This window comes from Cavia porcellus, unplaced genomic scaffold (genome assembly GCF_034190915.1).
Source record: "Cavia porcellus strain 051 isolate PalLab524CR breed Dunkin Hartley unplaced genomic scaffold, mCavPor4.1 scaffold_2, whole genome shotgun sequence".
In the NCBI taxonomy this organism is placed as follows: domain Eukaryota; kingdom Metazoa; phylum Chordata; class Mammalia; order Rodentia; family Caviidae; genus Cavia; species Cavia porcellus.
This window is the reverse complement of record NW_026947485.1, coordinates 146,536,781-146,564,176: the sequence shown is the minus strand read 5'-3', so window position 1 is coordinate 146,564,176 and position 27,396 is coordinate 146,536,781. Positions and strand designations below refer to the sequence as shown.

Below are 27,396 nucleotides of genomic sequence, written 5' to 3'. Positions count from 1 at the left end.
CACAGGAAGAAAAGAAGGAACTGGGCCACACAGACCCCTGACAGGGCTTGATTCTGGAAGCTCTCAGAATGTTCTTCCTCCAGCAAGTGTTCTCATTGTGTTTTCATTTTATAATGACTTTCAATCCTTTTCTGAGCTTTGTAGTTGGAGCTGGAGGTAGTTTGAGGGAGCTGAGATGAGGGCTGGAGAAAACTAGAATGATTTTCTTAAAGGTGAACCTTTCAATTTTCTACTGCTAAACTTCATGCAAACTGGAAACAGAAATTCTTTATAATTACCGTCATCCAGTTTCTAAGCCTCTCTCTGTCTTCCTAATCTATTTTTAAAAAGGGTGTGTGTGTGTGTGTGTGTGTGTGTGTGTGTGTGTGTGTGTAGGGGAATCATGGTTCATTTAAAGATATTTAGTAAATATCAGTAAGTGTTGTCTGTTGTCATTATAGCTCCTGTAAGCAGATTAAATTCCCCTGTACCTTTTTTATAGTGGCCTGTGTTATAAAGAGAATATTAGTTACTTTTCAAGGATGCTGTACTTTCTTGTTGTGTTTAGACAAAGAACTGTGTTCATGACTGATACATTGCCTGTAAAGTTTCCTAGTTATGTGATGTTTCCTGTTCTACTCAGTAGTTTTTACTATTCCTAGTAAAGGGCAAAGACCAAGTCCCTACCCTAAGGAATTTAGAACAGTGAGAACTGAGAATTTCACCTGGTTCTCTTCCCACATAGTTTCTTTCAGACAGATTTTTTTTCAGCAGTCTTAGTCTGAAGACAAAATTCTCCTGGGATTTTACAGAATGTTGCTAAATATTTTTCTGCGTGTTTTGGCCCAGGGGATTTTAAAAAACACTGCCTTCTTATTTCTGCTTTCTGGCTTTGGCTTACTAGTCTCCAACAGTAACTCATTTCTCAAATTAGAAACTCCATGCATTCACCAACTGAAACTGGATTGGATAGTCTTCGAAATGGAGGTCAAGATCCCCAGTAAAAGTCAGTACTTTTACTGTTGGCAGAATTTCCAGGATCATTCAGTTACTGATATTTAGCTCTTGTGCATATAGGAAGACTGGCACACATTATTAGCACTTCACACCCGGTGGTGGGCACACGCACACACATTCCTTGCTTCCACACTTTGGTCACCACTCTCATGGTGCACCTGCAGTTTCTACATTTTTGCGTGTTCCTGGGAATGTAGCCAAAATAGTCACTTCCCTCAGAGTAGGTGCTTAATATTTATATTCTAAATTAGATGAATCAAACCTGGAAGTATTAGTTTCAGCTCTCGTTGATATGAACTCTAAGGATTTTAGTTTCCACATTTCTAGGGTTATATTAGTAAAATCAGGTCATAATATTTTAGTTAGGACCTTTAGGGAATGATCATTTTCAATAAGTATATTTTCCAGAAAACTAATGTTTTAGTACTTGATGTATTATGTGTTTAAAACATTTTAGATGGAAGCCTTTCCTAGAATATATTTTGTGCCCTGTGAAATTGAATTGGATATATGTGTCAGATCATTTAAACTGAGCCTAACGCAGAACAATGACTTATATAAATATTAGCTCAAAATCTTCCTTCCTCTTGTCCCCTTTCCTTCTTTATTCTGGGATATCACACTGAATATTAACTCTTATTCTATATGATTTCTTTAAAACTTTTAAGAATACACAGGGTTTCTACATTTTCCTAGGCTTACTGCCTTGTTCTACCAACTTTTCTGTATTTTCTGTAGCAATTCAATCACTTTTGTTCAATCAAGGCACTATATGAAGTATTGAATAGTAAGAATAAAAGTCTACCTTTCTGAAGTTCCCTATTCAATGGGAATAAATACAAATAATTACTGACTCTAATAGTGTGAACCAGGATGAGGTGAATATAGTGAGAGCCCTGAAAATCAGGCAAGATCATACCTAGTTTAGAGTATATTTTAGGTTACCAGATTGATTTTTTATAGAGGCACCCTCTTTCCATGTTCTATAATGATATTTTGAACTAGGACTCTAAATAGCTAATTTTCATTTGGGGTGTGTGTGTGTGTGTGTGTGTGGTGCTTGGAACCCTAATGGGAAACTTTTTGCACAAAATCATAGGAACACTGACGCCTGGACTTGGTGATCTTCAGAATTGATTTCCTGCTTGATCATCCTGGCTCTGATCCCAGTAGGTGTGCTTTTTGTATAGTTTAGTTCCAGAAACATTGGTGCTCCTGGACATAGGGTATATATCTGTGCAGGCATATTCCTGCCTACACACACAAGAGGTTTTCTATCTTGCCACAACTGAAGTAGTAAAGCAAGCAGACAGGCGTGATAACATAGTGACCCCGGGAAGGAAAGAGAGGACTTCAGAGGAATTCTAATTCCATTGAGATTCCAGCTACATTTCTGTCTCTTACAAGACTACTGCCAGGAAAAAGCTATTGGAAAAAGCTTTGAAATTGTGAGTCCAGGAAAAATCCCTTACTAATGCAGTTTTGAACAAGACAGAGCAGAGATCAGTGGCAGGGCAACTGCACTTAAAATTTTTGCCTTCCAGTGTGAAGCAGACTCTCCTGACTTCAGTGGAAGCATTTGAGTGCTCTTGATTCCTTCAAACCTGACTGCAAAGCTAGTGGAAATCTGAGTCGAGCATCACTCCCCACTGCTGCCTCTGCGTTCTTCCCGAAGTCTGCACAAGCAGATTCCTCTTGCATGGTTTCCAACGGGCAGCACCATTACTCCCTCCTCTACAGAACACAACTGTGGACTAGAGTGGTATCTGGCATTATGCTCCACATTTAAGAATCTCCCTTGAAATTGTAAATGTTAGAGAAGGGTCGTTATTAATTCTTCCTCATCCTGAGCTAGGATGTCTGAAAGCTATTGAAGGTTTACCCTGAAAGGGAACCAGAAACGGCACTTAGTCTCACACTGGCTGTTTTGCCACATAGGAGGCAGTGCACACCATGCAGGATGTGTAGTGTTTCCAGGTTCTCCATTCTGGGGACAGTAACCCTGCTAACACAAGCCTCACGCCCAGCGCGGGATGGGAGCACTTTCTTTAGTTTCCCTCTTCTTTCCCAAGATGGTATTTCTCATGCTACCCGCCCAGTCTCCTTTCTTCGCTTGTAAATACCACCTCTGATTTTTTCTAGCGTTCCTTGGATAGAGGACCACAAACCTTTATCCAAACATTTTGGGCTGTATGTGGTTTGGAATTAAGAACTTATGACAGTGCTGTAAGTGCACACATTATGTATTCATCTTCAGGCATCCAGGCACCATCCTTAATTGAATGCACTAATATGGCTATAAAAAATGTTCAAATATTGGTAATAAAAGGATTTTGAAACCATATAAATTGTGTCACATCTGTTTAGGGTAGATTTTGCTGCCAAACTTAATAAAAAAAAAAAAATAAACGGAAGGCCTGCAGAGCATTGCAGATTTCAGAAATGAACATTTCCAGTATTAGGACAAGTAAACTTACTTAGTAATAGTTATTAGTTAAAAGATTAACAAACATTGGAGGCATCTGAACATATCTGCACATTTCCCCATGAAAAGAGTCTTCTCTCTGGAACTTTGTTTTTGGATCTTTTGGGAAGTACAGATAAACAGTAAAAACTCAGAATACTTCTACTGTTGAGGAAACAGATCTGTAAACCCCTCTTCAATCCCGTCCTTTCTCCCCTAACACCTCTGCACCCCAACCCTGAAGTCTGTACTGTTTGAGTCTGCCAACTGCTTATCTTAGTATTTCTGTATGTGTGGAAATCACAGACATATATATCATTTGTGGGTTTTTCTCCTACTTTGATCAGAACACAGTCACTGTGATCTCAACCCATTTTCCACTAAACAATGTGCCTTGTACACATTTCTGAGAATAATGTAAAACTTTTCACTTGCTTATAATGGTTGCCTAGTATTCACTCATGTGGATATGCTATAATTTAATGGACACTGCTCTCTACTAAAGTTGTTTTAAATTCTGAGTTTTTTTGCTCTTCTAAGCAATGCTACAGTAAACTTTAACATTAAGAAGAAATGTTTTAGGTAACCATGTGTAGCTACTGCAGGGTAGATATTTAGAAGTAGAATTTTGGGGTTATAGAGTATTCAATCCTTAACTGATTCCACCAAATCATCCGACAAAACATTTGTTTAACTTTGCAGTTCATTGCGAATGAGCAAACATCATATCTTTATCTGCACTAGATAGATTTTTGCAATTTTTAATTTAAACACAAAGGAACTGCTATTGTTTCAATAAAGGGCTTAAAATAAATTGATAGATCTTAACAGAATCATGTCAGAAGTATGCAGTTTAGATCAAGATTTCTGACAGTCTAATCTGAGTGTGAATTATACCAGATTTTCCCTTGCTGCAAATGAAAATCTCTGTTTTAAACTAGAACTGCTATATCAGGTGCACCGAAGGTAGGGTACAGGCAGTAGAGGCTAGAGCTGGCTCATGGAGATTACAAAACCCAATGGGTAAGCTTCAGGTATTTTTGTGAATTAACTGTTATATATAGTCATCATTTTTAAAAGGCAATAAACACTAAAACAATGATCCTGTTTTACGTTTTACTGTTATCCATGCCCTTCGGACGATTTACGTCTTTGTAGAAATACTACAAAATGTTGTGTGACTGCTTGTTTCTTCATAACACAGTGTTAAATGACATCATGTGGGTGCCCTGAAATTGGCCATGTTATGAAACTTTATACCAGTGGAAATTGACAAGTTCTGTAAGTCAGACTGAGATCTTGTTTTGTGTCCAGATTGAAGTAAATGATAATAGGTTTCCTTTGGATCCTTTAAGAAGCACTTACTAGTCGTAAAATTATTCCATGATTCACATTAACGTGTTTGTGCACCGTGAAGATTGGATGACCCAAAAAATTGAGGAAATATTCTTTCAGTATTCCCTTATCCAAAGCAGGAAAGATCATACTGACATCAATAACGAGCAAGTACAGTTCTAACATATACCTCTGTTACTTCAGGAAACAAAAATGCCAACAAATGTTTTAGCCTGAACAAACAAACTAGCCATTTCCAACAATAAGTAAGAGTAGGGAAAATTTCAACAAAACCCAAGGAAATGATTCTATGCAGCACAATTGCTAGTATAGATTTCATAATATAGAGCATTTTGGATTTTATCACTTTTAAAATAAATTGCTGCATATTTATTAGCCAAAACTTTAATAAAACTATAATATATATGCACATGTGCATATCATTTTCAGAGAGATAATATGTTACCATCACAGTACTGTACCAGTACTCTGAAATGTTAACAAGCTCTTCAGTTGATTATTGTGCAAAATGAAATTTGACAGTTGGTGCTAAAATATTCTCATTAAAGACTCAACTCATTGCAACATTTTTTCCCTTGTATTACAAGTCTGTCAGGGCAATCTTTGGGGGTTTATGACATGAGTAGAATAAATTTCATTTACCAAAATAAGTTTAATAAAATCTCAGTTTTCTTGAGAAAAAGGGAACTTTTGAAAGAAGAAAATGAATTTGATCACTGTCTGGTTATTCTGTTACTTTGTTTGACTTAGAAATTTGAAGGAAAGCTTAGTTTTGTTTTTAGTTCATACACAAAATTTGGTCTTTGAATTTTAAAATTCAATAATAAAAGCCACTTACAGTGCACTTATGACTTTCTTAGAGATCCCTCTCTCTACATACAGGTACACAAATGTTCATTCTTAATATTTAAGCCTTTTTGAATGATAAGTCAAAACATGTTATTTCACTTCACTTTTTGTTTTTTGTTTTGTTTTGTTTTTGCACCAGGAACTAAACTCAGGATCTGTGCTTGCCAGACAGGCACTGTGCCACTGAGCTATATCCCCAGCTCCACTTTTTAATTTTTAAGGGAAATACATGTAGTGACGGAAACTGGGCACAGAGAGAGAAAAGAAAGGCCATGAAACCAGCTCTGAGAAAGAAATGATTGAGTAGGAGGTAACATTCTACCTTCCCAAAGCTCCACATCCTTTTCATCCTTTTCAGGTCAGGGGAGAGGTTGAAATGTGGCTGAGAAGGAAGCATTGTCAAAGTGCAAAGTGGGACATCGGAAAGGAGCCAGACTAGTGGATGTAATGTGGTGTGCGCTAATTTGTTTTTAAAAGCAGAGTCTGAGAACAGAGATTTTCATTTCATAGAATGAGAAAAACAACTAGAAGAGAATGTGAAACCCAGTCCCTCCATTTTACAGAAAATCAGCCTTTAGAAAGAATACCTGACTTGCCTAAGGCACTACAGCGACAAGTCCGGTGCTATTAGCACTAAAAGGATTTAATTAGCGCTGAATTTCTAGTTTGTATATGCACCAAAGTGCATGCCTTACTCTATAAACAAGCACATAATCATGTCAATATATTTAAAGTCTTTTGAGCCATAATTACCGAGAAGAATGAACTCTTGTACAATAAATTGAATATGAATAAAGATCAGATTGGTTTTCCTCCTCTCCTTTCTGCTTTTTCATTCTGTTGTATGAAGTAATCTATTTCCTTTATCATAGAGGATATTTCTAAAGCAGGTGGCTTAATAATCCCACTGATTTCATAAGAATTATAATCGGATGTTTCTCATGTTTTTTTCTAAGTTTCATTGTACACAAGCTGCTGGATGTGAGTCATGTGAATGAATTAGGACTATTCGTTACCTCTTAAATGGTCCAGTAATATTTGCTCTTGCCAATCTCAGTATATAAATGTGAGCTCCTGATTCTCTAGCTTCCTGCGTCTCAACTTTGTTAATCATTTTTGCTGTGGAAGACTAAATGATCTTTATTCATCTCATTCATCCCATTGGACATTGTCTGTTTTACCATCTAAATATGGCCATTAACTACTAGAAATAATGTTTCATTCATTTAGTTATGAGATGATATGAAAAGGACTGCAGTGTGATTCACTTTTAAAAAATATATTCAGAATATTCTTTAACCTTTGACAAGTGGAATTAAAAAAACAGCAGTTCAGCATGGAACAATAGAGTACTTAGCTAAGTATGTCTTCTTTTTGGAGGGAAGACTTTCCCATGTGCAATTTAGTTTATCAGATTTCATATTTTTGTGTTTGTATTTTAAGAAAGCTTTATGCTTTACCTTCATTTATTTCATTGTATGTCATCTTTATTTTTAAAGATCGCTTGTAATTATTCTTTAGAACTGGTCAAAGCTCGAAGACAGTGTTCACCAAATAATTAGTTTCCAATAGCACTTCATTTTTAACCAAAGGAAATTAAGAGGAGCAATAAGTTACTTGTCAGCCAACTCACAAAGCTTAGAGGGTAAAGTTCAGCCTCTGAGAAATCCGGTTGAGGGTTCTGGAAATGCTCCCCACAGTGTTTTGTTCACTGAGGGCCCCTTGGGTTTCCAGGTCACCCACTATCCTCACTGTCTCCCTCATGGTTCTCGCCTGTCCTTGATTACATTCTACAAGTTCCAGAAAAGAAGGAAATCACAGAGAGTTGCTAGGGTTTGCACATTCTATTTCCTCTTTAATACTAATTCCTTTTATGTTACTTTTTTCTGATTAACTCTTTAGTATTTTTTAGTATTGTGCTATTTTATTTTTTATTAATAAGTGTTTGCAGTGCATGAATTTTACATTTATCTTGGGGAGTGCATACATGCACATAACACAGCTTATCTCTTTTTAAATTAATTCACTTTCCTTTCCCGCCTAACTCCTTCCCTTTGCCTCTAAATCCTCTTTCCTCACTTTCATTCTTGTTATTATTATTCTCTCATTTAGACATATAATGTTTGCATTTGTTGAGGTTATTAGGTTTCTGTACATGGCATGTCTTAATTCTGTTACTTCCCCTTCTCCTCTCCTTTTCCTCTCGCCCTTGGTCTCCTGAACTGTCTCTCGTTTGTAGGAGATATAGCACCTTGTTTCTTCTATCTTTCCTTATTTTTTCTCTTTGTTTGTACTTTACCTAAGGGTGCATGTCTAATGTATTTCATTCAACATTCTATTTTCCAGGTGTATGTATTTTCCTAAAAATGTTTCTAATTTATCCCTCTATATAGCCGAGTAATATCTCCTTACCTATACATAGACATTGTCTTTATTTCTGTATCTCTTTGTATACCAGGGAATGGTATACTGGCTGTTTCCAGTGCTTAGCTATTATGAATTGTCATGCCATATACCTTGGCGCACATGCTTTGCTGAAGTATGGTCTTTAGCTCTTTGGTGAAAACACACAGAAGAGGAGTTACTGGATCATATGGAATTCCTAATTTTACTTCTTTGAGAAATCTCCATAGACATTATGGTTGTAATAGTTTACATTCCCACAAATAGTGTAGGGAAAATGTTCCTTTTTCATCACAGCCATGCCAGCATTTGTTATTGGTTGATTTCTTGGAGACTGACATTCTTTCTATAAGATAGGAAACTTCAAACTATACTAAAAAGCTTCCATGATAAAACGTTTATGGTATGGGCACAAAAACAGATATGTAGATCAGTGGAACAGAATACAGGCTACAAAAATAGTCCCAAATGTTCAGCTATTTGATCTTTGACAAAGGACCCAAAAACAAATGTTGGAGGAAAGATAGCCTATTCAACCACGGATCTGGGAAAAATGAGTGTTTTCAGAAGATTGAAGCTTGAATCACATCTCTCACCATGTACTAAACTAAAATCAAACTGGATCAAAGATCTAAACATTAAAACAGAAGTAACAGATGTATTGGAAGACAAAATAAGTAAATGCTTCAATTCGTAGATATAGGAAATGAATTTTAAACATAACCCAATTTGCACTAGAAATAACAGTGAGAAGCAACAAATAGGATTACATCAAATTGAAAATCTACTGCACAGCAAAGAAATCAGTTATTAAGGAGATGATTACAGGAGAATAAAACGTTTTTGCTAGTCATTCCTCAGCAGAGGATTATTATTTAGAATACACAAGGAATTTTAAAAAATGAACTACTTAAAAGAAAAGACCCAAGCAAGAAATGGGCAAGTGAGAGTAACACCCATAACCATCCTGTTTCTCCCTACAAGAACATCGCTGTCTTCTTTCTCAATTTGAAAACCTTTCACTTGCCATCTATTTTTCCCCCTTGCACATTAATTCCTCTTTGCTCCATCTTTGAAAACTTTCAAGAGTCTTTCTTCCTGCAGGGCTACTTCTGCTTCTTTATACTGTTCTAGCCTTGCTGTGTTGCAGGGTATTTTTTTACCCTTGTTTTGCAAATTAGAGGTGCTGTACCCTTAATTAGTAACCAAAGGTAGAGAGCCAAATCTGTTTAGTGACCACAGAGCTTTCTATGTTGGTGCTTTGTTTTACAGTATAAGGAGTTGCTTAATGTACAAAGAAACTTTGAAGTAATTTGGGATCATGAGAGATTCACTATGTTTTCACTAATGTGGTAATGAGACCATATACAATCTTTAATCCAGAAATGTTTCATGCTGCTTTGTTAATCCGCATGGCACGTTGCAATGTAAGCATACTGAATGACTGCAAGTTGATACTAAATTAATATATGAGCTATAATGTTCAAAGTGTATTCTCTAGTTAATATCAAGGACTATGTGACTGCGTAAATTAAAAGTTTGGGATTAATTTTTTAACCAAAGGACCAAAACAATACAGAATATTATTTTACATTAATGAAGATAATTGAGTTTAAAATTTTCCAAGTTTTAGTTTGAGCTTTAAAATACAATTTCAATTAAATTACAGCTTTTGCAAAATATAAACTTGCTATTTTCTAAACAAAATGCCATGATTTTACTATTACCCTTTCCTTGTTTATCATTCATAAGAATTTAGAAACCTAAATTAAACAAAAATTACTTAAAAATAACCTAGACTATTCAAATATTTTAAATAGAGCATTTTATGTAAGAAATGTATTTAGCTTTCTATTTATATTTAAAAATTGTATTTAAAAGGATTTCTTTGATTCAAACTCTTAATGTCCCTTTTTGATTCATGATTTATTTTACGTGGTATGTTATTACTGGTTCCTACACTTGCAGATATTCTGACCTCAGGAGAAGAACAGTTACTAGCTGTGAAAATCCAAGAGAAATTCAGATCCCCATTTAAAAAACAAATATATATATTTTTAACATATGTATTTTTTAAAAGCAAAAATGATTAATAGAGCTTCTGACTTGGAGTAATGAGAAGTTAATACAGACTTCTTATTAGTAGTATATAATACTTAAATCTATCCAACCAAACCTAGGAAGCTAATGGACAAGCTAGTTACATATGTCTAGTTTTTGTCAAAAAGAGAACATTTTGAAGACAAGTAAGTGTTTAAATATGGCATATATACAAATATAAATACATAAAACTTCATAGCTCCAGAAGTGGGAAAAGCAGAGCGCTTTTTTCTTAGTTTGGGTTCTGGTTACATTACTGTGTTAGCTTGTTTAATACTTCCGGTAGCTGGGCCTTCTGATCTGTCTGCCTTTCTGTACGTAGATATACAGTCCAAAGACCAAGAATTTTCAAACACTGTATTTTGATGTAGCATTTACCTAGCTTTAATGGGTTTTGTCTTTTAATTATACTTCCTCGGATAATTTTGGAGCAGTTTCTTAATTCTGAAAATAAATAGTGTAAGTCATAAGCTTTGCTGTAGATTCTTTTTGTTGTTATTTGCATTCATGAAAGATGGAAACGGCTGGAAGTGCTCTGACTTCAGTCATGCCTTAACATCCTCCTCTCAGAGTGATTATGAAAGCAGTGTAGTGATCCTGCCTAGCTCCCATTTGATCTCTTTTGGGAACAGCACAAGCCATCACTTGTGAAAGTCATCTTCTTGCAGAATGGATAAGTGCATTTTCTCTTCCTTGCCATGAGGCAAATGGGAACTAGTAATTTCTAGTCCTGTAGCAATGAATACAAAATCAAAAGAAGCTAACTCGCTGCAGTGCCAGCTTCAAAAGGAATTCTTTTTTGAAGATTCTTTTTTTCATAGCTCTGGTTTATTTAGCACTGAAGCTTCTCTGCTAAGCCAGCCCTCAGCAGCCTCCAGGAAACCCTCTGTGTAGTTTGGAGCATGTTATCAGTACCCATTTCGGTTACATTTTGCTTAAGCAGACACACATGTGCTGTGTGAGAGCTTTAGGTGCTGTTGCTTTATGAATGGGGATTATTTTATCTTGATGTTTCTGTGACTGGAGAGTCCTAATACTTTGAGAATATGCTTTCAAGAACCTAGATATTCTCCAGGAAAAATTTGTTGACTCTGATTATGTACTGAAGAAATGCTTAATAAAACCTTAAAAATGTTAATATATCCATTTTGGGTTAATTGTAATGACCCACTTTTTCTCTAAGTATGAAGCAACTTAGACATGCATGTATAATCCAGACAGTTCCAAAAAGCCAATAAAGGAAAATCTTTGCTTCGCTTAAAACTAGGGTTCCATTCAGCAGGCCTCTGCCCCTAGTGAACACTAGGCAGGACAGATCTGCTGTTTCCTCGGTTGGTTTATTTCCTCTTTGCCCTTGTGTCTGTCTCTGGAGCTGAGTTTTAATTGCGTGGAAGTGACCCTTGTAACACAACAATATTTCTTACCAATATAGAAATATTTTTTTTAAAAAGACAAACCAAAACATGTGCCAACTCTCAGCAGTTGGTTCCCATATCGAGGTAAATGGCTGTGTCAAATCTGTTAAGAAACCATAGTCTTCATTCTTTGATGGGATTCTTAAGGTAATTTTAATTATAGAACATTTTCCCAGTAATCTCCTACTCTTGAATATCATGGGAGCCATGATTTTGTCTTAGCAAAACATTGTCTATCCCGTTAATGTATTGTTGCTAATTTAGGAACCAAGTACTATTAGGTAAGGATCAAGACAGCTTAATAGCCAAATAGTTATTAGAATAATTGTGTACATATATTACTGCAAAATTACTCTGATTTTTTCATTCACGTTTGCCTCTGTGTTCAAAGGATAAAGCAGACAGGGGATCCTTTACATTTGAACTCTGTAAAAGAGGATATGAGACAGCATAGATTTGCTTCCAAGTTTTCTAAAATAAGTTTTTATTATGAATGAAGCTACTTCTTTGCTTCTCTTAGACCTGTCAGTGGTTCCGGGCATATTTTTCAAAAGCATGTCCAAATAATCCATAAGGAAATTACCTGAAGCATGATTTGGGAGAGTGGAAAGTAGGTATGCTTTCTTCCTTGCCTTTGCCATGTAAGATGAGGTAGTGAATTGAAATCTACTCTATGACCGTCGTTCTGAAGGACTTTTCCAATTAGCAGGGTATAGTTTATAGCAACACATCTGTGCCCTCAGGATCAATGGATGACCCATTCATTTATTGAAGCAGGAAACCGCCAGGACAAGATGAGCTTGTGAAGAGTAGAGGGCTTTCTCCAGAGGGAAAATCTAAGAGAGACCAACAGACTTCTTAGGATCTAAGATGTAATAGGTTATTATCATGCATCATTCTACATACTTACTATATTACTTAGCTATGAATCCAAGCAGGAATTACAAGCTATTATTAGAAAAGCAAGCTAAATAGTTTGGGATGGATAACCTCATATCCCATGCATTTACTTCCCATTAAGAGAACTGAGCTTCCTGCTTAAGTGAATGTCTTTTAAGTACCACTGCTTACTTATTTATCCTTGCTTAATTCTTCTGTCTCACCTTAAGATAAAATGCTTTGGGAGCCCATAAGAAATAAAAGTCTCTGTTTTTATAAATATGTTTATTAAGCATTATCACTAGTGGGTTAGATTTGATACCTGCGCATGTTGTCAGGAGCCTGAATCACTTTGGTCAAGACTGTTAATCTCTGAAATTTTTTTGTCCATTTCTATAAAGTTTAGGAGAGTTGAGCTCCATTATCTCTGGAGTCCTTTCCAATTCTGAATTCTATGACACCATATATTTGATAAAATACCTTGCTGTAGTTATACATCTCTCTCTAAGCAGAGGAGAGCAATTTCTCAAAAAATGCAAGACCCTTATGAAGTGTTCATCCAGTTTTTATCTTGCTGAAGATTGGATTCTGATAGAATGCTATTTTCAAATCTCACCCAGTGTCTGGAAATACTCAATTCTTTCATTCGAAGGCTGCTTTTGAGAAGTCTTGCTACTCAGCCATCATTACCGCAGTTCTGTCCTGTGCTGTGATACACTTCTAAAACGTTATTATACATGTTATTTTATACTTCTCTTTAAAAGTTATTCTTTTAGCTTTTCCACTGTATTCACCATAACCAGTGCTTTTAGTGCATATATATAACATCATAATGGAATATAATGACATAACAAAAATATCACTCTTAGTTACTTTTCTTGTTCTGAAGCAAAATACCCAACACCTAAAGTTAAAGGAGGGAAGGTTTATTTTGAATCACAATTTGTAAAGGTTTCAGCTCATAATTAGCTGGCTTCAAGGCAGAGTGAGGCAGCAGAGGGGCATCGCAGAAGAGAAGCAGTCCATGACGGTCAGAAAGCAGCAAGCAGAAAGCCACAGCAGCCGCCCCTTCTGGTCCTTATATCTACCCAGGCTACTTGTTCTTATGGCAGGGAGCACTCAGACCCATTATTCACATCCAGAGCTATGCCGAACCAGCCAGTAAACTATTTCATAACCACACACGCTTAATCCCAGCATCACACACTCTAGATGCAGCCACCTCTGAAAAGCCCCACCCTTGACTGCCTGAAACTTCGTGGGACATCTAGACACAAGCCTCAGCACCCTCATAATACCATCTGATGCTTGTCTAATGAATGGAGCTTTATCTCCCTATCTTGAAATCCACTAGGCTGAAATTTTTATCTTACTATACTAGAAAAACAATCATGATGGAGAAGTATGTCTTAAATTCAATTCTCTATAAATACAAGTACCGAACATTTTTGGCTAAGATCAGGTACTAAGCAGTGCACCTTGAGCCTAATCCAGTAAACATAATCATTTACTTTGGAATAAGGGGACTGAATTAAGAATATATTGAGCTACTTTAAAAGAAGAGCTGTCAAGACGTTTGTGTGATAACACATTTACAGAATGAGTATAGGTTGAAACAATAGTTTCAAAGTCAGGAAAAAAAAAATGCTTTTCCTTCATTTTCTGCAAATGTTGGATCCTTTGAACTGTTTACTTCTGATCCAAAACCAACAAAGACCAGGTTGTTCCTGGCACTAGCAAGTTAGAACTGCAAGTGATACTCTGTCAGCTCTTCCAGCCCTGTTGCCTCTTAATTCAAGAAGTTAACTTCAGTCAGAATATGGCATTTACCTTACTCAAATTTACTGATTTCAGCTGGTGACTCTGTTCTGTATCTACCTAGTTTCTATCCTCTGAAAAGCCATTTTGTGAAATGTCTAAATTATACATTTAAATTGCAATTCCATTTTTAAACTCCTTTAAACCTTATGATGAATTCCCTGTTCCTTTTCGTGCCTTCCATTCTTGCGTTATGAGTCGGAGAACTTTGGTGTGCTTCAGTTTCTGCCATTAAACAAATCCCAGATCTATAACAAGGAACATATATTTCTTAAAAAGTAAATCGTCCAAATTCTAATATTGTTGGAATATGCCAATTGAAAGAATGATAATAATTTTGTCAAGTGTTTCTCATCCAGTGTTGTCCTTTACTTACATTCTCATTTGCAGACTACAGTTTCTTACTATTATATACACTGATTACTAGTACTAAACTATTAGTATTAAATAACTTGCTAGATCCCATTTGTCTTAGACGAAAGAGCTCAGTGACCTCCTAAATGAAAACTTAATTATCAATTTATAAGGCACTATATTGTGGTCAGATAATTGTGTATGTTTAAAATAATGCTACACTTTGTACTCAAGAAATTTGATGTGTAGGAGGGCACAATATTTTTATTGACTTACACAACACAGGAATAGTTTTCTTCCATTTTTGCCTTTTGAATAAAAGTCATCCCATAATTTCCATCCATCTTAGTTCGTTGGCTCTATACTGTTCACATCTTTACTAAGCAATGAAATGCAGTTTTTCTGGTCTTCTGCCCTAGCTCTCCTTTTCGTTTATTCCTTCTTTCTTCCCAGTCTCAGAATAAGTCTTTCCAGCCTGCTTGTTGAGCCAGTATATGAGTTTGTTATTTTGAGTCCATTTTCTATACATGTCTTAACTATCTCAATTCTGATTTCATTATTTTATTTATGTGGCAAAATACCAGGAGAGATATCAGTGTATTTCTTGGTGGTAAATGTCTTATGTACCATCCATTTCAGTTATGGTGCATGGAGAGACAGATTTCATATGCAGCTAGCAAACTGAAATGGATTAGTTTTTATGAGGTTTCATATCTTGTGGTCCAGGCACTGTGTTGCAACAGAAGGGCAAAGTCAGAACACACTGTAAATCATCCAGGAAATGTGCAAAACCAGCTGAAGTTTCTGAGTTCACCAGAATTAAGATGGGTGCAGAGGTTATGAAAATAATACTATATCATTGTGGCAAGGCTCACATTGAAGTTGAAAGGTCGTTGATCTTCATGCCAAACACCGAGGTTAAAACCTGCCTCTCCCAAAGCTGCCACCTGCTATCTGGGCAGCTGTAGGCCTAAGAGCGCCCCAGAACCCTAGACCACCTTGTTTGCTGGAATTTGGGTGTCAGGTTACACTGTAGGAAGATGCACTAGAAGAGGTGCCAGTCATTCATGGTTATAAACTTCGATTTTGAAATAGTGACTATATAAAATGCAATAATGCCTAAAACATATGTAAGTAAGCTTCATAAATACTTACTTTGAGAAAGCTTGTAGAATTGTGTTCAACTGTTAAACTGAACATAAAACAATTTTTTAAAATAATGGAATTGTAATTCTGCCACTCCAGAATTAAATAATGATGGATAAGCTAAAGCATTATCCATTTGAAACATAATATCTATACACACACACACACACACACACACACACAGTATTTAAAATTGCTTTTGGTTAGTAAATAAAATTGACCAGATGCAGTTGATGGAAACAGATTCTTTTGCCCATCATTCAAAAGCTGTCTAGTATGTTTTGTAAGAGTAAGTTTCTGCCAATTTTCCTTCTATTTTGATTCTTGGAATGTTTTGTGAAACAGACAGGTTTCTACTTTGGATCTATATACATCCCCCAACATACTCCCATATATGGTTTATACTTTATAAACACAATTTAGAGTCACTACAATTGGGTTTTGCCTGCAAGTCATTATGGCTCCTAAGTACAATTCACACTTTGTATATCATTGTGTATTCGAGTTTTTGCTGTTTTGTTATTGTGGTTGGATGTCTTTGACTTTTTACTTGATATGGCACTTAGTTGATTAAATACATAGTATTAAAAGGGAAAAACACAGTGCTATGTCCTCACAGTTTCATGAATGGAGAAGCGGAAACTCATCTTGGAAGCCTTCTTAGAGGAAAATAAGTAGACAGCAATTATACAGAAATGGCTGACTTCATTCAAAGGAAACTCTGATAAGAGGATTATAAGTATCTTTATGTTAAAATTTGTTTATGCCTAATTTTTGTGTTTTTCCTGGAGAAAAAACTGCTCAGTTTAGATCTGATAAAAGACATTATCAAACAGAAAAATACTTTACTTTATTATAGCAGGCCTGATGCTGTAACATTGCTGCTACACACTTTTGATTGAATGATAAATTTCTGGGCTGGGGCTTTAGCTCAGTGGCATAAGCACCTGCCTTGCAAGCACGCAGTCATGAGTTCAATCCTCGGTACCAAAAAAAAAAAAAAAAAAAAAGCTGAATGATAAATTTCTTTGATAATTTTTAAACATATTATTTATTAATTTATCCTGTTTATTTTTGAAATCATGATGACTAATCAGCCCATTTATATGAAAAGATCAAAATAATGTTTACTTCCTTCTTTCAATGCAAAGATGTAATACTGAAAACTGAAAAGATAATTTTCAGTATTCACCAGGCCTTTTGCTTAGATGTACATTGTATGGGAGGAAAACTTTCCCCTGATAGTTGTGTTGTGTGGTGATGGTGGTAGACGTGGGTATTTGAGACACTGTCTCCCTATATATTGCAGACTGGCACTGAACTCACTATATAGTCTACACTGGCCTTCAACTCACTGCGTTCCTCCTGCCTCAGCCTCCTGAGAGCTGGGTTTAAAGGCAGGCACCACTTGGCCCAGCCTTCCCCTGGTCTTTGTAATTAAAATTTTTTAAACACTTACAAAAACAAAAACCCTGACATTCACTGATTAGTAAGAACACGTAGGTACAGAGGTTACGTGCTTCATGGGCACTTTACACATAGAATAAAACCCAGACTCCAGACCTGCTCTGGGCAGCCTGACTCCTGCTTCCAGCTTGTCTGCCTCCGCACTTCCCTTATTCACTGAGTCCTTGCTCACCTGCCCTCCTGTCCTGCAGGCCTCACAGTGCTTTGGAGGCTGTTACTCTTCCTTCTCCCAGAATGGCCTTCTGCCATCCAGTGGAACCCCATTTCCTTCAGGTCTCCGCTCAGATGTGTCCTCCTCTGGCCACAGGAGCAAGTCAGCTAGCTGCCCACCACACCAGGTCTTACTGAGTACACCATTTACATATCTGCTTTTCTGTTTTTCCCTGTCTCCCCTTGCCCCATCCCTCCCTTTAGAAATCCTAAGCACCTGAGAATATATATACATGTGTTTTTCCCACTGTGGTCCAGTGCCTGCATGAAACTGCCTACTTAATAAGCAGTGGATGGGTGGATGATTCTCCTTTCTCAAAATAAGCTTGTTGGATAAATATGATTTTTTTTCACATGGAAAATGTTTCCTGCAGTCAACTAAGCTGTCTCAGGGAGTCTCTGGAGTTTGGAGTTCATCTGATATGACTGGATTGTATACTTTTTACTGTTCTGTTCGGATCAGTGGAGATATAAACATGACTCTCAGTAAGGTCGTTTCACAAGCAGTACAAACTTGACATATTTATTAGATCACATGTAGGACATTTAAGGAGGGCTGTTGTTAAAAGTAAGTGTTTTTATATAATAAACTATGGAATTATAATCAGTTATTATTTCTATATTTAAAAACATAGGCAAAGGTTAAAATAAGCCTTTGGTACTTACTTTCTCTTAACGTCACTTCAAAATATGAAAAAAAATTTCTTAAAACTATTATGAAAATACCGCCTCCCTAAGCTTAATTTATGAGATTTGATAGAGATCTTTTTGTACAACTAAAAGGAAAAAAGATTAAGTATAAAATGTTTGTCTTTTAATTTCTTTTGTGTACCATTTTAAGACCAAACTTATTACCCAGAGAAGTTTCCTTTCCATTTTACTGTCAAAGTATTAAATATGATTTGTTGTACTGAGCATTATATAAGTCAAGTCCATGCATATCTTGTTAGTTACCTTTTCTTGTATGCTTCTGTAGAAGCTACCCCTGTTTTTCTCATGAAAATGACAGCTGAATGAAAAGAAAGCTTGTTAAAATACCGTATCTTCTGCTTCTGTTGATCACTGCATTTTACTTCTTAGTTTCCAGTATAATTATATGAATCTTGTATACATACATGCACACAATAAGTATATAAAGTAAACTCAGAAATGAGACAAAAATTTTGCTTAGGGGATCGGGAAAAAAAGGAATCAAAATATATCATGTACAGGTACAAATTCCTTATGATGAGCATGATCATTATGCATGTCTAAAATGTACCAATAAACTTAATTTTAAAGATTTTAGTTACTTTGAATGAAATATGAAATAGAATTTAACCTACACAGGAATGCAAGAAAGGAGTAATTATGAGTTGCTATTCATGGTATCTGGGATAGAAGGTCAGGAAGCTCAGTGGAAACAGAATTTGTATGGCATTTTGAATGTGTATCTTATTTTCATTTGGGGAAAACAAAGAATGGAGGAAAATTTGTAAGTGGTCTTTGCAGTGTTGACAAGAGAGGCTTTCATCTGATGTTAGGATACAGAGCATCAAGTGTGGGTTTGTTGAAAGTTAGGAATAAGCATGGCTTTAGCACACAGAGAAGGTGGCTCCTATACATAAATCAGAGACATTAAGCACTCTAAAAATGGTAATACACTGCCTTCAAAGCCCAAATTATGGGTTACTTCAGATATTGTGAAGTGGAAAAGTCAGTTGTTTGGTGCCCTGGGAAACTAACCATTCCTTCTGTTCACCAACTTCTCTGGGTGTTTCAGCAATTTAGATCATGCGGGGGAAATAGCAAACTTTCTTCTGAGAGCTCATGCTACTGACTAGTGGATCTGCAGAAAAGCCCGTAATTGCTCATTTTGGTGATGGACTGACCACGGCTTCGTGGAATGGCCACTTTTTGTGATAAATTGGTGATTAAAGGAGTTAATGAAAATGTCATAGTCTGTGAACTATAAAGCAGAAATAACATTTTAAGAACTGTTATTTAAACTGTAACAGTGTGAGACTACCTTTTGCATCTTCATATTTGAGATTTGCATTTGTGTGTTTTCAGACAACCACAAGGACTGTTCGGGTGTGACCCTACACCTCACCCGCGTGCCGTAAGTACCTCCCGTTCCTCAGATGAGCAACGACCCTATGATCTTTGAGAAATTAAAAGTGGGAAACTCATTGTTTTTCTTATCCCTGTGGAAAACAAATTAGCTCAAACCCAGTGCTTAGAAATGTGATCATTTATTACTTCAGTGTCTTGTGGGCCAGAAATCTGAGCCTTCTGACCCATATTTCAGAAGCTGCAGTTTCGCTGGGACCTCATGTAGTGCCTGCCCCCTGGAAAAGCTACTTCCAAGATTGGTTGCATGATTCATCCCTCTTCCCTGCCTGGTGGTTGAGCATCTCTTTGGCTCTTGCTCCTTTGCCCGCTCCCTCTTTCTTCAGATGGGATATTAGCACTCCACACAATATGACAACTGGTCTCCACCACAGAAAGTAAACAGAAGAGCTAAAGAGAGCTTGTATGAAGAACGAAAGCCAGAGTCTTGAAACCTAATCTTAGAAGTGACATACCATCGCTTTTGCCATATTCTATTTGTTAGAAATAATGTATTGCGCTTATTTCTGTCCATGTTCAAGGAGAGGGAATGAAAGTTGGACCTGAATGCAGGAGTCATGACAGCTGTATTAGTCAGGGTTCACAAAAGAAACCCACATTAATGAGGTGGAGAGAGAGCGGAGGTGGATAGAGGAGAAACAGGGAGAGAGAGAGAGAGAAATAGAGAGAGAGAGAGAGAGAGAGAGAGAGAGAGAGAGAGAGAGAGAAAGACAGACAGATAAAGACAGAAACTGATTAGAAGGGATTTTCGAGGGACCGACAAATCCAAAATCTGTAAGTTGATTGGAAAGTCAAAGAGTAATTGTTGCTTTCTTGGGTCCAAAGACAGTTTCTAGGCAGAATTTCTTCCTTCTCAGAAGAACTTAGTTTCTTCTGAAGCCCTTCAATTAATTAGATAAGACTTATCTGCCTTATGGAAAATAATCTGCCTTACTTAAAGTCTGGTTTAAATATTAGTCACATTTTAAACAAAAACATCCAGGAATACCTAGACTGATTGCTTGAGCCAAAAACCAGGACAATGGCCTAACCGTGCTTGTGTAAAAATAACCGTTTACAGGAGCCATTTATAGGCTGCATTTACCTATGTATACATACAAAAATATCCCATTTATGTGTGTATATATTTTACTTCCCTGTCTATAGTGTTTAACTTTAATTTTCAAAAGAATCACATTTTATTAACCCATTTTTCCATAGCAATAGCTTTGGTTTGGTCAGACAATTGAGAAAATCATTACTTTTCTGCACAGACAGCCTTTAATTGCTGGCATGTATCTTATGATGTCTGTGGACACTGTTATACCACCAGGAGAGGAAGGTGAGTAATGATCTCTTCCTGTTTGCCATTCTTCTCAACTAATCGATAGCAATGGATTTCCGATATATTTTTCACAAGCTTTTTAAATGACCAGTATTTGTACCTGAAAAATATACCAATTTTTTATTGCCCATGAATTTAAAATAGATTTTGGTTTTATTCTAAGCCAATGTTTTATTAATTTTCCAATGTTTGTTTACTGAGATGCTAAGGTTAAGACCAGTAGGAAGATAGTGGGTTGGATAAAGTAAGTAAGAAGTGAAAGTATTTTACAAATCAATCATCCACTCTTTCATTGCAAAAATTGCATGATGTTAAAGTGGCATGAATTACCAAGTGGAAAGGTTCAAAATCAAGAGGCTAGTAAATCCAACACTACTCAGTCTTTGAATTAGATATGCTAATTTGCCTATTTGCAGAACAGAATCAAAAACAGCTGACTCTGCTAAGCTGATGAAAAGATACAGGAATATGTGTAATGGTAACTATCAGCATATGTAAAATCCTCTAATGAAAGTGTTACATTAAATATTATCTGTCTTGACTGGAGGTCTTTTAAAGGTAATAGTCAGTATGGTCTCTTTGCTGTTCTTCATTGATCAGTTATAAAAGAAATATCTACCCAAGTACTACTATGTGTTACACCATAAAGAAAGAGAAGTATCTGAAGTGGTCCCTTCTGAACATAAACTGTGATTTTCAGTGATTGTACTCAATTTTTCAAAAATTATTTTGTTCCAAAAATAAAAAAATTAAACTTTTCCAAGTGTATGATTTTTTAGATAAAGGTAATAAAATAGGCCTGTGCTTTCACTGAAAGGACATTTTGATTTAACCCAAATGATTTTGTTTATAAATAAAATAAAGCTGTGAGGCAAGAGAGTCTTAATTCATTTTATGGAGATGCTCAGCACTGAGTGTGTAATACCAGCTGCGTATCTGCTGAGTGTGTGTGTGTGTATTTCTTCCATAAGAAAACATCAGTGTCTGGGATCTTACAAATGCCTTATCCGTGCTTTCAGACAAGGAGAATGCCATTTGCCTGTTGAATAGTTACTTTTCTCTGTGTTTTCCTTTCCCACAGTGGTGAATTCCGATATTTCGTGCCATTATAAAATGTATCCCATGCATGTGTTTGCCTATAGAGTTCACACTCACCATTTAGGTAAGAATCTTAAATTGTATCAACATTTAAGAAATTATCAACATTTATCATCTTGCTTACTAGGGCTGTGAGTGTAAAATATAAATTATATTTGAAGTCTGTTTCAGTGATAATAACTTTTAGTAATTTTCGGTACTCAGTATTTGGGGTTCTGGAAATATTTTGATTTTATTTTATTAAAAGAGGAATAAAAAATGCCTTTTTCCTAATCCCTTACCGTGTTGTATAATTTGTGCTTGTTAAGGTAAAGTAGTGAGTGGATACAGAGTAAGAAAAGGACAGTGGACACTCATTGGACGCCAGAGCCCCCAGTTGCCACAGGTGTGTAGAATCTGATTTAATTCTGAGAGGGGAAAAGTAACTTTTAGAAATCTTCATGTAACTCTTCTTTCTAGAACCTAAGAGTCTCCAAATTTGTCTCTAATGTAACTTCCAGTTTGGTGCATTCTGTTACATCTCTCAATGTAATCTAGACATGTTGTGCTGGTGAAGTCTTCCCTCCTGTTATATTTATTCTCATTTTTTATGGGATGCATTTGTAAACAGTATCTTGTTTATTTCAGTCTTGTTACTTGGGTCATAAAGTAGGACTGAATTAATTAAAGGTGGACTCTTGTGTCTCTGTCTGTATTCATTCTCTCCTCCCATATTACTCCAAACCTCACATTCTTCAAGCACGTGGTTCTGGGTTTTACTGCCAATTTTAATGAATTATTATGTTTGTTTTACTGCCAGGCTTTCTACCCAGTGGAACACCCGGTGGAAGTTAGTTTTGGTGACATACTGGCAGCAAGATGTGTATTCACTGGTGAAGGAAGGACAGAAGCCACACACATTGGGTAAGATTTTGCACGTTCCCCTATTTAAAGAGAATTTATTAGATCAAAGAAAAATTACAGGTAACAGCTATCTTTGTGAATTAATTATATACTTTTTTTTTTTTTACCTGTTGTAGACATTTACAACAAACTAGCATTTCATCCTTCCTAGCTGATCAATTTGGGTAAATGCCAGAATATGTGCTATTTATTCAGCTATCCCCTCATACTACAGTGAATATATGATTATATATTACTTCTTCAGGATTAGATATTCTTCAGTTTCATTTTAATAAAGAAAATAGCATGATTATGAAAATTTGTTTCAAGAGTTTTTTGCTCTATGTTCAAAGGTAGTCAAACAGACATTTGCATTGGGTATTCCTCATTATATACTTGGATTGTATATGATTTATATATGATTTATGTGTATAAACTTGTGTATGATTTATATGTATAAACTTGTGTGCATTCAATAGGTCTTTATTACTGATTCTATTAAGTGAGGGTAATTTTGTAAAAGGGGATGTCAAAACTTTTAAAATTTTTTCAAAATTCCGGGCATCCCTGAATAAGTGTATTTTTTAACACTAAGTAAAAATTTCATACAAGTGTGGTGGCACACACCTATAATCTTAGCACTCTGGAAGGCTAAAGTAAGATGACCGTAGTTTGAACCCAGCCTGGGCAAATTGGTGATAGGACTGGGGATATAACTCAGGGTAAAATGCCTCGGCTCAAACCCCAGTATCCCAAAAAATTAAAAATAAATTCAAACCACAATGAACTCTTTCAAAATAGATAAAAGATTAAAAATGAATGATCAATGATTGATTGATTTTGCCAGAGAAGAATCAAGGAGCCACCTTTCCATGTTAAATTAGGCTTTAAGCTATTTGCTGAGGCTACTTGAAAGCTAGGTTTTAAACCATTCACCGCTTGATCAAAGAAAAGGTGCAGAAAATAAGGATCTGAAAATATGCACTCAATGCACTCGAGAGGCTTCTTCTTTTTTTTTTTTTTTGTCTTTTTCATTTTTATCGGTACCAGGGATCAAACTCACAACCGTCTGCTTGCAAGGCAGGTGCTTATGCCACTGAGCTAAATCCCCAGCCCCCTCGAAAGGCTTCTTACAACAACACTTAATTACTGGTTTTAAGGGGAAAGAGAAAAGCATTAATGAAGGTTTAAAAAGGACCTTTGCTAAAGAAGAAAGAGTTTTTGTGTTAATCAGTAACACTTCTATAGCTAAAGATAAAATAGAAAAAAAGATCTCTATTTATGTATAACAAAATGCTTTGCAGCAGCTTTGCTTTGGGATAAATTAGAGAAAGAGATGAGGTAAACAGGAAAAGTATTGAGTTACTGGGAATGATGCTAAGAAAAGGGTCAACAGAAACATAGTAAGGTTTAAACAAAGGAGTCTAACAGTTGATTCTTAGTAGTGTTTAAATACGTGAGGTTAAATGATTCAAGGGTGCTGGTCAGCTGTTCTCTCATTTACATTTAATGGAACTACAGGAATTGTGTGCTTGTAGCCACTAAGTTATTTTATTAACCTTTAAAATAAGTAACCAAAGTAGTAAAAGAAAAAAATTCCTTTCAAAACATTACATGTGTTGGTTTACAAGTATAAGTGTGGAGAAAGTAAAATCTCTTTTTCCCAGAAGTCTCTTTCCAGTTTTGGAGGGTGTGTAATTTTGGCCATATTCCATCCTTTGAATTCGCTCTGGGAGATAATATCAGCCCCAGAAATTAACGACTTGCTCAAGTACCAGGATGGGAGGCCAAAGTGATCTCCGGAGGCCTCTTTTAGTTTCATGACTCTAGCATAATTCCAGTCTTTTTTTAAAATGTGCATTTTGCTTTAAAATAATACACTCAAATAGCTATGCTAATCTACCCTTTTGTGAATCTCATATGGACTAAAGGAAATACCATTTTGTAAATAAATGAAATCAAAAAGAATTGTAGGAAATTAAGTTATTGGTTGAGTACATATTCAGAATGTTTAAATCATACTGCAAAAGCAGGTTTTTTTGCAACAGAATGACAAAATAAGACAAGCATGAATAAATTTAAACATCAATAAAAGTCGTTTTAACCATGCAGAATATTCCTTATAGGACTTAATATGCCTTTTTAGTTCACAAAGCTAATAGCAGCAATGCATCGTTGTTTCGTAAAATAATATGTACAACTTTCATAGGGTGGTACAATATCATAGTTAAGAGTGTAACCAGTAGAAAAGTAGTGTTTTGTGTTGTCTATTAAATTAAATGATACTCTGCAAATATCTCTTTTTTATTCTCTCTTCCCATCTATCCCCAGCACGCGTACACAGATGTCCCACTAGACACATATTTGAATACAGAACCAGAAGCACTGTGATAACTCGGACCCCGGTATAAAATCCAAGGAAGCAAGAAATTAAAATTTGGGAAGCAAAGGCTTTATTAGGTAAAATCCAGGCCTGGATTTTACTTAATAAATTTTAAGAAATTAAATTTTAATTTAATTTCTTAATTTATTTCTTAAAATTTAAATTTTAAGATTATTTTAAGATTTATTATTTTAAGATTTAAGATTATTTTAAGATTTAAATTTTAAGATAAATTTTAAGATGTAAGATTTAAATTTAAAATTTAAATTTTAAGAAATAAATTTTAAGAAATTAAAATTTGGGAAGCAAAGGCTTTAATTAGGTAAAATCCAGGCCTAGAGTCTCCGGAAGCCAATTTGGAGACTGTGCACCTCACAGCTAGAGTCAGGACTTTTTATCTTGTAAATCCACAAACAGCTGCTGGTCACACAATGTAAGGAGGGGGATGGGGGTGTGACGCACTACAAAGCAGAAACGGCAATTCCAAGTCTCCCTGCATACTAGCAAGTTTAGATAAGAAGAAATCTTGTTTTTCTTAGCAAAGAATAGAAAAGTCTAACAGCAATTAACAACCTTAGTTACCTTACTTTAGCACCACAACTGTTCTATTTGTAGAGGGCAACAATGGTTAACATATCAATTAGGCAAGATTTTACAGTTCTTTACAGAGGAGATCATTGATTAACATATCAATCCTTTGCCCAGAGGGAAAGGAAAACACACATTTACAGTAAGGCCAAGTTACAGGTATTACTATGATACAAACGAAGCTATTTTTGTGAAGAATGTACAATCTAATACAATCTAATGCAATTAACACAGACCCGGGTTGTCAGGAGCTATTACCTCAGGCCTTTGTTTTATGGCCTTTAGGAAGTTAAAACTTAACCTAGTTAGATTTGAAGTAAGAAAGGGAGGGGAAGCAGCAGGTGGGCTTATACAGAACAGACCTTACTGCACAATAGTTAGGGGGCCTTAGGTTATAACAGCACTTAGTTATAAATCACACTTAGGTCAGGTAATGTGGCATCAGTAGCTGGCTCCTTGATTTACGGAAAAAATAGTGTTTCCGAGTTTTGCACCATTTTGTTCTGCAGTCCACTGAAAACTAACTTTTATAGGAAAACCATTTTGGCAGTAGTATACTAGGAAGATTTTCAGCTGAGTGATTCTTCTCTGAAATTAAGCTAAACTCTATATTGAGCTGGAAAAGTTAGGGCTAGAAAAAACTTTGCTTTGGTGAAACCCTCATGATTCACTAATAAAAATGTTTTTAAAATGAGGATTGATGTTCTCATACGACAGGTTTATCTCAAAAATACCACCATTACATAGGCGGATTTAACAACCTAATTGTCCACCTGGGGATATGAAAGGGTAAAATAAATGTATACACAACGGAACGTTATTTGGTCTTTTAAAAAGAAAGAAAAAAGTCCTCTTAATTGCAAAACAATTTATGAAGCTAAAAGACATTATAGTAAATAAAATGGGCCAACCACAGAAAGACAGAATCTTACATGAGCCCACTAGTATGTGGAATCTTAAAATGTTGAAATAGGAAGAAAACGATGGTTTCCCAGGGGCTGGAGGAATGGATGGGAGGGGGAGAAAATGGGAGCTGTTGATAAAGGGGATCCAACATTTTGACAAGAAAAATAGATTTTGATTTCAGTTTCACAGTTAGGTGACTCTAATACTGTATATGTTAAAATACACAAAAAGTGAATCTCAAATACCTACCACAGGGATTTACAGGAGTATAAAATGAACTTGATTTAATGGTTGTACATTGTTTAGATACATCAAACCATAGTGTTGTGCCCTATAAATGTAGATAATTATGATTTGTTGAGCAAAGATAAACTTGATAAAAATATTTTAAAAATAAATGTACTCAAAATATATTGACAAATATATTCAATGTTTTATCTAAATATATTTCTTTCAGGGTTGTAAATATGAACAGTATATATTAGAAACAGACATTGCACCAAAGTAAATATCCTGATAGTACTAATTAATCTGTAAAGTGGTAATCCATGTCTAGATGCATTGCATATTTTACATTCAATATGACATTCCTCTAAATTCATTTCAAATGTTTAGTGAAGTTTAAACAAAAAATAGAATTTAATTA

The 27,396-nt window shown here is 35.7% G+C and overlaps 1 protein-coding gene across 17 annotated transcripts in view; it reads left to right on the top strand.

The window, feature by feature from the left end:
• Pam (peptidylglycine alpha-amidating monooxygenase) overlaps positions 1 to 27,396 on the top strand; it is a 226,333-nt gene that overhangs the window by 137,735 nt on the left and 61,202 nt on the right. For all 17 annotated transcript variants that reach the window (XM_023562264.2, XM_063245522.1, XM_063245517.1 and 14 more), the window contains exons 8-12: positions 19,510 to 19,558; positions 20,823 to 20,890; positions 21,975 to 22,055; positions 22,300 to 22,376; positions 22,791 to 22,894. In XM_023562264.2, the coding sequence (XP_023418032.2) occupies positions 19,510 to 19,558; positions 20,823 to 20,890; positions 21,975 to 22,055; positions 22,300 to 22,376; positions 22,791 to 22,894 (379 nt within the window). The remainder of the gene's footprint in view (positions 1 to 19,509; positions 19,559 to 20,822; positions 20,891 to 21,974; positions 22,056 to 22,299; positions 22,377 to 22,790; positions 22,895 to 27,396) is intronic.